The sequence below is a fragment of the Pteropus alecto genome, unplaced genomic scaffold (genome assembly GCF_000325575.1).
Source record: "Pteropus alecto unplaced genomic scaffold, ASM32557v1 scaffold121, whole genome shotgun sequence".
Lineage (NCBI taxonomy): Eukaryota > Metazoa > Chordata > Mammalia > Chiroptera > Pteropodidae > Pteropus > Pteropus alecto.
In genome coordinates, this window is record NW_006434369.1 from 15,315,549 (window position 1) to 15,327,297 (window position 11,749).

The 11,749-nt window shown below is 38.0% G+C and overlaps 1 protein-coding gene across 10 annotated transcripts in view; it reads right to left on the reverse strand.

Annotated features, from left to right (window-relative positions):
- The window catches only part of FARS2 (phenylalanyl-tRNA synthetase 2, mitochondrial), a 470,462-nt gene that overhangs the window by 425,879 nt on the left and 32,834 nt on the right, over window positions 1-11,749 (reverse strand). For 2 of the 10 annotated variants that reach the window (XM_025044947.1, XM_025044949.1), the window contains exon 1: window positions 2,860-2,895. The exons of 4 other annotated variants lie outside the window; for them this stretch is intronic. Coding sequence is in view for 1 of the 6 variants with exons in the window: in XM_025044946.1 (XP_024900714.1) it covers window positions 2,860-2,917 (58 nt within the window). In the remaining 5 variants the exon portion in view is untranslated. Of the gene's footprint in view, window positions 1-2,859; window positions 2,928-11,749 lie in introns of those variants that run through there. 4 more of the 10 variants (XM_025044946.1, XM_025044950.1, XM_015587308.2 and 1 more) reach the window with 4 other exon arrangements.

The window sequence follows — 11,749 nt, forward strand, 5'->3', positions numbered from 1 at the left end:
TTAATGGAAGAAGAATAATTTTGTCACAGGTCTTTTTAAAAAGTGAAAACATTCTCACATCCATGTCCCATTTTTTTTTTTGATAAAAATAAAAATCTCACACCTTCCTTTTACTTCAGTCTTAAAGATTCTCATCTCCAGGAGCAATGTGGGTAGGATGAGTGCTTGTCTGCCACCAGGTAATGCAAAAGTTAAAGCTCAGTGTAGGGTCCTGTCAAGATCGAGTCCTCAGGGCAGCTTTATATTTTAATCACACTCATGTGACCAAGATTCTGACATGAGCCACCCCTTCCTACCCACAACTTTAAGCCAAGATGAGGTAATTCAGACAACAGGAACTCAAGTAGTTAACAAATACATGCCGAAATGTTCAAACTCACTACTAAGCAAAGAAATGTGAAATTCAATGCTATGTTTTGCCCATCAAGTTAACAAAGCTTAAATAAACAGCAATAATACCCAATGTTCTGTGTAGTGCATGATTAGTTTCACACATCTGATATTACTGGTATCAACTTGTAGAAAATAATATATAAAATATAATACAACATAAAACTGTGTGTGTGTGTGTGTGTGCGCGCGCGCGCAACATCAAAATGTTTATCCTTTTCAGAGCAAGCAATTCCACTCTGGGAAAATATCCTAAATCACTAATCCTAAATACATACAAAACTTTATTTACAAAAAGCTCACAAGAGGATAATCTGCAATCAGGAAAATATCAGAGAAGTGCAGCTCATTGAATCTCAAAGAAAAAGGGAGGCCACCACAACTAACTGAACAGCCTGTCTACCCAGGTCAGTCTCTATTACTCAGAGGCAGAGCAAAATCCCACCAATGAGTAAGGACTGAGCCTCTGGTCTAGATGTTGACAGAATAAGCAAATATTTTAATAAATACCTTTCAATGAAAAATTAAGCTTCTGTAAAGAAAAATATATTATAAAAGGAAAACATATATGTTAAGTAAAAAAAGGTAAATTTTTCATAAACAGTCCAATTACAACCACATAAAAATTACGCACAAAAAAGGAATGAAAAAAATGTTTGTTTTAAGTAGTTTGCATTATAGGGAGGAAATGGGTAAATTTTCTCTCCTTTCAATTTTACCTTATTTTCTAAATTTTTGAGAACAAGTTTATAGTTCCTATCATGACAAAACTTTTAATCTCATATAGCAGCAGTCCTCAACATTTTTGGCACCAGGAACCGGTGCTCCTATAAAAATCTAATGCCTGATGATGAGGTGGAGCTTGGGCAATGATGTTAGCGCTGCGGGTGGCTGTAAATACAGATGAAGCTTTGCTTGCTGGCGCACCACTCACCTTCTGCTGTGCAGCCTGGTTCTGAACAGGCCACTGATTGTAGGATTCCTTGTGGGGGGGCGGAGAGTGTTGGGGACCCCTGTCTTAGAGACCAAACAAAGTGAAAAAGGTACCTACTCAGCATGCTATTATAACAAAATGTTTCTCAACACCAGGTCAGTAAGACTTTTCTAACTTCTTTTCACTGTATAACCATACTGCTGGTTATTGCACGAAAGATAGTATGAAGCTAATTTAGTGGGGATGCAGAGAAAAATCATCCTGTCCACTAGTCCACAAGTAGGATTACCCAGATTATCCTTGTGCTTTTCCAGGAAGAAAGTAGTTTACATACTGAGTTTTAAATACAATAGCATCATGTATTAAATAAGCTTTGACATATTAAGGACAAACATTTCCACTCTAAAGTTAGAGAAACAGAGTAAAAGTTCTCTGAAATGTAAATATCCATAAATTCCAAACCCAATTACCCAGTAGCTGTAACTACTGACAGCTTAGAGGTTAATATCAATTTCAAGGGGCCTCAAGCCACTACGGACTGAGTGAGTTACAGTCACCTACAAATCATTCAAATCCCAGGGCAGACATCACATGGCTGGTAAAAGAACCAGTGGACTGTTATTTCTCTTTCCCATTCCGTCTCCACAGTTGTTTCATTTGAAAGTCACCAAGAGCGCTTCTCTCACTATTAAAGGCTTCAGAATTTGGCTTCAGAATTTCAACTACACAACTAAACACGCTTATTATATTTGGGGTGAGAGCTTATAAAGAGGAAGGAGGAAAAACTACCACATAGTAATACTGAGGTTTAGATTTCAGTCACACAAGAGAAATCAAAAACTCAAAATTAATGCTCCATTGACAACCTTAAATCTCTATTCTGCGCATACAGATCATAATGAGAGTTTTATTAGGATCACAATTGTGGCAAATACATACTCAAATCATGTACAACAAATAACATTGAACAATTTTCCTTTTAAATAAAATAAGTTTATACTCAAAGTCATAGATATCACAAAGCTGTAACTTTGTATGGAATTGAATTTTGATCCCACACTATCTCATGGCATCCAATACAAATCTCCAAGCCTTTATTGCTCTAGACCTCAGTCAGACTATTACATCAAGGTCACAATCTCTAAATACATCTCTGTGCAGCTACAAGAGAGAAAAAACGTGGGCATTTATCAAAGAAGACTCCAAATATACATCTTTCGAGAGCACTGGGGATGGGAGTAGCAAAACAAGTGCCCCAAGTTCTCGCAACATAGCGTAGAGGAAAGAACACTACACCAGAAATTAAGAGACTCAGACCTGAGATCCCAGTTGTCAGCCACTATCTGTGTGACTCCTTAATGGGCTCGGTTTCTTCATCTGTCAAATAAGAACATCCCACCAGATATGAATCGAGGGTCTTTTCTGGCATTACCTTTCCTAAATCTCTCAGCTGAAATTTCCTCTTCCTTTACCACTATAAAATTTGCTGCAGGTTTTACACATAAACACAAGAACTATGGGTTCCCATTACTTACCCACAGGGCTTTGGTAGAACTCCTGGGACCTTGAGGATAAAGTATTACTTTCCCTCATTTATTCATTCCTTCAAACAGAAGACACAAAACCACCACTTACATAATGTAAATAACAATGTGCTAGACACTTCAGGGTAAAGATATAAAAGTTATTCATTTTAAAAGGTATAGGTCTTACTTTAAGGCATTTAATGTTTATAATCCAATGGGAAATATAAAGAAGTGATAAAAATTGCAATGACAAAGATCTAGAATAAATTGCTAACTAATCACAGTACTTTTCCTACTGAGCCTAGATGAATCCTCAAAATCCTTCTCAAGTCAAGTACTCCATTCAGCATCCAAAAGACTACAGTTACCAGGTAAAGCAATTTTTGCTGCTGAGATTAGGCATGCTCCTGAGCAGATGCCCAGGTTCTTCCAATGTCCCACCCTGCCTATCATCTCAACCTCCTTCTACCTTCCCCTCCAAATCGTTAGGTATTCCTGAGAAGTAGAGGGCCACTAAGAACCTTGTCAAAACGGCTAAATGCTCTTGTCAATTCAGGTTGGGCAACTTTTCAAAAATTCCAAATTTTAAGGAAATAGAAAATATACAGAACTTGCTTTATTCCATTTCTAGCACATTGCTATATTAAACACTGAACTGGATGACTATTATATTGGCATTAGATACCTAGTATATTCCTATTAACAAGTATAATGCAGAGTGTCATTGGTCCTTAAATAAAAACACATAGGAACAAGCGAGTTTTGCAAACACGCACACACTTCTTCCTCCTCTGTTACTATGAAAGGGTGCATCCCTAACCCTAGCTGGCCATCTAGAAAACAAATGACTTTGTGACAGCAATGTAAATTGGTTCCACTCCTCTGGAAAGCAATCTGGCAATATGTTTTCGAAGCCATAAAATCCAGCAATGCCACACCTGGGACTCTATCCTAAGAAACTAATTCAATATATGGAAATAGTTACAGAAACAAAGATATGCCTCCCAGTATTATTAATAATTGTGAAAAGTTGGGAACAATGTACACGTCAACAACCGGGTTAAATAATAGTATAGTGTCATGACAGACTATTATGCAACCATTAAAATGGTAATGATAGAGATTATACAGCAAGAAAGGAAAATGCAGATATAAAACAAAAGGTACATTTTATTGCCGAAAACTTTAAAACCTAGGAATCTTAATTTTAGGATGGTAAATGGAGTGTTTTCTCCCTTCTAACTTTTTTTTTGTAATACAGTTCTGATGTTCCTATCATTAAAAGATAATCTTTTTTAAAAAAATGAAATCAAGCCTTTGATCATAAGGATAAAGAAGAAAGGAGTCACATCATAGAGCACAACCTGCTGTCTTACCCAGGGAGGAGAGGAACAGCAGCATTCCACATTGCATGGGGCGCTAGGAGCATGTGCACAGGACAGCTTCATAGGAGCCACCTGGAGGTACTGCATATTTGTCAATGATTGCCAAAAAATGAGCAGTGCCCATCTGCTAACTTCAGTCAATTTCCTCCTTTACGACCATCCCGAGGCAGAGAATTCTCTGGGCACACAACACGTGCTGTCAGCTTAGTTATCTGTTTAAGAGATTTATATGGGGTCACATAGGGCTATAAGAATTTATTTAAAGTAAATTAGCTCAGATTTTCTCATTTGTAGCAATGAGGGATGTCTATGGCAAGAAATGCAATGATCATAAAGACTGCGGGAAGAAAGAAACCATCTTTCACTTCTGGTGATGCAAGGAGTGAACCACCAGTGCTGCCACATGTGCGTGTCTAAGAAATAGGAGGTCAAAGTGAGGGCAGGACTGTCTTCTCTTGGACTGACTCAGGGATGAAGAACGCAGGAGATCAGGGAGGGTGTTCAGTGCTCACAAACGTTAAATCATCAGATGTTAATGGAATTACACTTGCAGCCACTTAGCCCCCACATGCAGTTTCGGCCCTGTGGCCAACCTGGGGACCAGACTTAAGAAGGGAGATCTTAGAAAACTCCAGTCGGTTTTAAACAGCCAGCACTGAGTGAACCTTATACGTTCTCTGCCTTGCTGCTCTTGTGTTCTTCTTACCTTCATCCCTGTGGCCAAGTACCTCTTTACACTGCAAGTTCTGGTCTCTCCTCTATCTAATTTCTGTTCCAAGTCCTTGCTCAGAAAGGCAGCAGACCAAAAAACATTTAGAAACAGGTTTTGAAATCAGACAGAACTGACAAAATTCAAATTATGCTAACCTACTCTCTGTTGACCCTAGAAAAATCACTTAATCTCTCTAAACCAGTTTCCGTATCTTTAAAATTTGTACCTATGTCATAAAATCGTTATAAAATTTAAATAAAATAATAAATGTAAACCTCGGTCAGTATCTGATGTTTCATAATGTTTAATATAAAGTTTGCTACACATGTCATATTGTTCCTCAGCTCCTGGCACACTATCTGTCTCTCCTTCCTCCATTAATCTTGTCCATTAAAAATGAACAGCACGGCTCCACACTCTACTGCTAAACCTTCCTTATACTGACCGCACACCTGTACTCAGCTTGCCTTCTGGAACCTCCCCAGTACCCAAACCAAGACACTCTCATTTCTGAGCGATGATCTCACTCGACTTTCCTACATATGTAATATCTTAGACAGAGAGGAAGCACACAGCAATCCTTTCGAAGCTTGGGTACTGAGGCCACACTGCCTGGGTTCAAAGCCCTAATCTTTCACTTGTTAGTTAATGTGACTTTGGTTAACCGACTTAACTCTGTGCCTTAATCTCCCCGTCTGTAAAATAGAGATAATAATAGTACCTACCTCATAACATAAGACTGTGTTAGAAATAAAGCTGAGAGCTATGTCGAACACATAGAAAGCAGGCACTTTTTTAAAATTTTGTCTCTCCATTTAGGCCAGAAGTACTTGGTTAGCTACCTACACTATGCCCCTATTATCAGAGAAGCCAAACATCTTTGCTACTCTCTAACACTAGAGGAGATTAAGTATAGGCTCTTTAGAGGAAAGCCTTCCTATCCCCAGTGTGGTCCACAGTTTCAGCCAGCACTGACATCACGTTGGGGCTCATCAGAAATACAGATTCTCAGGCCACACCCAGCCCAACTGAAATGGAATCTGCATATTACCACATTTTGTAAGTCTAAGGCACCTGGGCTTCTTGTTATAATGCAGTTCTGGCTTGTGGAGGGTGGACCTGAAACTCTGCTGTCCGAGGACCACACACAGAGTGGTGGGTGCCACAGTGAAAAGAGCACTGCACTCCAAAGAGAAAGTACACCAAGATGTGAGAAAACTGTCGCCTTGGCATCTGTGAGTGAACAAGGAGAAAGATGGGTGTGAATAACTATGAGAGAGTGTATGGCTAAGAGGATAAAAAGCAAAAGGAGCTCCTTGGAAAATTCTTAGAGGGTAGGCCCATGTCCTACTCATCTTTGTTTTTTCAACAGAAAGCCTGACATAGAGGAGGTGGTCCACTGTAACCATCTGACATTGTTTTTACCTTTGTGTAAAAGTTATCCCCATTTTCAAATAAATGGAATATTTGTTAGTTTTATTAAAAAAAATAATAATAATAAGTAAATAAACTGTTTTACAGTTATATTAGTGGCCTCTCCTCATCCTATCATAATATATTGGATTCTATAGTTCCTATATGAAGATGACACAAGCTATTATTGATAGTAAGGAATCATTTCTAAATTTTTTTTCTTAAAAATAATGCTGGCTTTGAAATATTCAGGAAGTAGGTAAGGTGGGATGGGGACAAGAGGAGGAACTGGCAGAACGGCCTCTACAAAACAATGTTTTTAAACAGAATTTGCTGGTATCTTGCAGTCTTTTTCATTTCAAACATACAACATGTTAAAAACAACATTAAGGCAAAAGAAAATTAAGTGTTCCATTGCTATAACCTTTGACCTTTCCCTAGTGACAAGTGTAACTAAACAGACCCTGGAGGTCAACGCCAGGGAATAATTAGAGGGAAAACAAATGAGATTAGAGACCAGAAAAATCAATTATACCAACTGATCCACGAGCCCCTCAAAATCCTTCCTGGGGAGCACAGCCTTCATTTTCTAAGACATCAGAAATGACCAGATGCCCTTGCCTTTTATCTAAGCAATCTGTCCTTTTCATCCAACAGTGTTTTTGCTCTGCCTCCCATGTCCATACACACCTGTCACCAAGGTTATTAACTAAGGGGAGAAATCACACAAATGTAAAAAGAGACCTGTCGTCCCAGTCTAGTCCCCAAACTATTTTGAAATTATCTAAATGTGAATACCGCATCAACCCCAAATGTCTCTGTCTTTGAAAAAAAAAAAAAAAAACAAGAAGGGTCAGTGGCAGATGTCCCTAAGAGAACTTCCTCTGTCAATCTGAATCAGTAGTTATGTATGAATATAAATATTCATAACATTGTTACACACTCATACTATATATATTTATAGGTACAAACACATACACATGTATATATTTCTCTGCTCTGCCTATATCTGAAAAGGTTTTGGAGTGTGTAAGAAAGTTCTTGTCCTCAAATACCAGATAACCCAATCATTTTGTCCTTAAGTGAGATCTCTAAAAGATACACATCAGGAAAGCCACCATGGATCACACCTACTTTCTGCTTTAACTGCTGACAGAGCTCTCATAAATAGAATGCAGGTATCCCCCACTTTTCAAAAGTTCTCATTATGCTACTTCCCTTTTTTGAAAAACCTACATTAGTACTTGTTTTCGCTAACTGAAAGAAATTCAAAGGAAATAAATGTCACAAGGATGTAATGCAGAACGTAAGGAATATAGTCAATAATACTGTAATAGCTTTATATGGTGACAGATGGTAACTAGACTTATCATGAGGATCATTTGGTAATGTATATAAATGTCAAATCACTATAATGTACACTTGAATAGAATTCAGTGTCTGAGATGTTATAGAGGTAGCATGACTCCGAGCAGCAAGAGTTGCGTCTACAAGCTCCTTCCCTGGGAACTACACTCAGCATCTCAGCACCAAGCCACCGCAGCTTTGAGCTGTGTCTGTGAGCATCTGTGCTTTATCTCAATTTATTTTGTGCATCCGTTAGCAAGATGTGTCCGGAGATATCAGAAAAGCCTCAGAAAGCTCGTAAGTATGATAAATTTATACTATTTATCATAGTATAAAACTAGATGTAATGAAGTGTATCTGGTATGATTTAGTAGGTTATTTTTGAAATCTAGGAACACTCAAACAATACACCATATGAAATAATGGTAATTATTTCTTTGCTTTATACCATTTTGGCTTAGGAAAGGTTTCAGGGGAACACCCTACCTCCGGATAGCAGGATAGTGGGGAAAACCTATACCACAAACAAGGACTAGGTTTTAACATTTTACATCTAAATACTCATTTTTAAAACAAAATCAAAGCAAGAAGAACACTTGTTTCTCCAAACCCCAAATCTCATCTCTAAACTTTGATGAACTTTAAACCAATAATCTTAAAGTGACAGTCCAACACAGGAAGGACAATGCCAGACCCATCACTGTATTTTTAAACAAACTCCTAGGACCCAGGAGGGGCTAAGACAAAGCATTCGTCTAAACCAAAGAACTCTCAGATTGACTATGTGGTTTACTCAAAGATACAGCCAGATTTCCCAGAGTAATGAAACAGCTGAGTGTTTAAATGCACAAGTGGGCAAGCACTAGAAACAGTGAGGGTCTAAATAAGAAGCCTTCAGGGACTACAAAAGTGTCAGCTCAAACATCATCAGCCTTCAGTTTGTAAAATAAAACTGTCTCTAGAACTCAGAAAGTGACCAGGAGCTTATATTGAAATTTAGGTGAGCAAATAGTTGTTCTTCCTCTACATTCCTAAATTCAAGGCTCTTCAAAAGTAAGCGAGACTGGTCCACTACAGCAACCAGCACTACATTATATAAATATAAAAACATACTCCATAAGGATATGAAAAAAATTTTCCACCACAAATAAACAATAGAAGAGATTACCTTTGTATTTGAGGAATATTTTCCAGTAATCCTGCTAATAAGGACATGCTGAGAACAGACATTTCTGTAACTTTTGTGATAGTAAAAATCTTAGTAAAAGCCCAAAGAACAAGGTACTAAAGAGAACTTGGAGCGATGATCCTATATCTTGACCATACACATCAGAATCATCTGTGAAACTATAGTCGGGGCACACACCAGTCAGTTACATTAAAATCTCTGGAGGTAGACCTCTAGTATGATTATTTTTTCAAGCTCGCCAGGTAGACTGCAGTGAACAGTCAAGGCTGGGAAGCACCAAATTAGAGATTATTCTAAAGACACCTTCCAGATCAGAGACTTCCTCTTAGCATGACTTAGTGGGCCCTTGATATGCTAGGACCTTGATATGCTGGGACCAGGAGCCTCTGTCTAAAACTAACACCCAGATATGATGGTATACTATATGAATCACTCACCCCAACTCTGGGAGAAGGGCGTGGACCCATATACACCCAGCCCCCTCCCCTCTTAAAAAGCAGCATAGAAGATCACTCACTCATAGGGTCTGCCCAGATGAGCATGGTCAAGGAGGCCCCTCGGTCTGTATTTTCAGGGGCGCTTTCCCGAAGCAATATAAATTCTGGAAACAGGCTGCAACAAGAACTGATACAAGGGCCCAGCTTAGCGAGCATCACTCAAGATGGCATTATTTTCAGAATGCCACAAAGCTCCTGGTGATCACCGAAAGAATGTACACCCTCTTAGCAAACTACGCACAGGGATTAAAGGAAGAGGTATATTTCCTAGCTGTTGCTCCTCTGTTGATAAAGCTGGAAAATTCACTTTAATTGAATTTTAAAAAGTCCTCAATGTTTACCACTGATACCCCCCAATTTAAACCTGACTTTAGATAGTTTTGTTTGCTTTTATTTCAAACTCTGGTAGAGGTAGCTAGAGAGGAAATATATAAAAAATACCCCATGAGAATCTATTTGGATTTATACAAAACATTTAAAAGCAAAATTTTACCCAAGAAATCTAACTAAAAAGAAAATCAATCATATTTCATACATTTTTAAGATATTTTAAATAGCAAAACATTTTAAAGCACAAATTTAGAAAAGCAGGAAAAAACCACATAGAGATTCAAATATTAATCTTTCTATAAATATGGAATTTTTTTTAAAGAACACTTGTAAAGGAGGAAAGGAAGAAGGGAGGGAGGGAAGCAGGGAGGGAGGCCTAAAGGCCAACTGCTAAATCTAAGTGCTTAACAACACGAACTCTGAAGGCAGGCTCTGACACTTTAGGCACAGTGCCCTTATTCATGCCTCTGTGCCTCATCTTACCTGTGAATCAAAAGTTCTGGAGTTGGACTATGGGGTTCAAATTCAGTTCTGCCCATGTTAGCTATGTGAGCTCATTAAACCTCTCTGTTCCTCTCCTCCTCCTCTATAGCACTGAAATAAGAATAGCACCTACTACCTGTCTGGAGAAATTGGGACCCTGGTGCACTGCTGATAGGAATGTAAAATGGTGCAGCCATTGTAGAAAACAATATGGTGGTTCCTAAAAATATTAAACATAAAATTACTATATGATCTAGCAATTCCACTTCTGGGTATATACCCAAAAGAACTGAAAGCAGGGACTCAAATACATTTGTACACTCATCTTTGTAGCAACATATTCACAACAGCCAAAATGTGTAAACAACCAGTATTTACTGACACATAAGTGGATAAAATGTGGTATACACGTACAATGAAACAATATTCAGCCTTAAAAAGGAAGTAAAATCTAATACACGCTACAACATGGATGGAAACTTGAAGACATTACGCCAGTGACAAAAGGTGAAATACTGGATGATTTCACTTGTATGAGGTACTTAGAGTACTCAAACCCATACAGTCAGAAAGTAGAATGATGGTTGCTAGCAGCTCAGGCCAGGATCAAATGGGGAGTTAGTGTTTAATGGGTACAGAGTTTCAGTTGGGGAAACTGAAAAAGTTCTGGGATGTATGGTGGTGATAGTTTATACAGCAATGTGAATATACTTAATGCCACTGAATTATATACTTAAAAATGATTAAGGTAGTAATTTTTATACTTTGTACATTTTACCACAATAAAAATAAATAAATAAGAAAGAATAGTCCAAGAGTTTTTGTAAGGATTAAACATAGTGAAGTGTTTAGAGAGTGTCCAGCATAGATTAAGCTCTCCATAAATATTAGCTACTATCTTATTTTCCTGCCTTTGTAACTCTCACCAGTCCCCACTACGGTGTTCTAACGAAACAGATGCTCAATGACTAGATTCTGATCCTGTCCCTTGGAGTTCTATACCTTCCGCAATGAGACAGTTCTTCCTGGGCTTTCTTCTAATATAAATGTCCTTTCTTTGGGGTAAAACTACCACTGTAATTGGATGAAGATGAAGAAACCACCTAATTTCTGCAGTCTTGACATGTAAAGCTGAAATGACCACTTCATTTAATAAATCTGCCTCAAAAATACGTTCATAAGCTAATGTGATCATAAAGGTCTGATAGTGGGGCCTGGTTCGTACTTGGATGGGAGACCACCTAGGAAGACCAGGTGCTATAGGCGTAAAAAATAAAAAAAAAAAATCAGGGATCGTAAGCTGACAAGGTCCTTAAAATCTGTGAGGTCAACTAAGGGTTGCCTCGCCTAAAAAATAAAAATAGAAATAAAAATAATAAATAAGGTCTGATAGTGGGAAAGAGAGAAGAAAGTCCCTCTTCTATTTAGAAATACTCTCACTTTTTATCACAACAAAGACTAATTCACTTTTTTGCTCGGTCATTTTATTTATTTATTTATTTAATTTTTTTAGGCAAGGCAACCCTTGGTTGATCTCACCTCT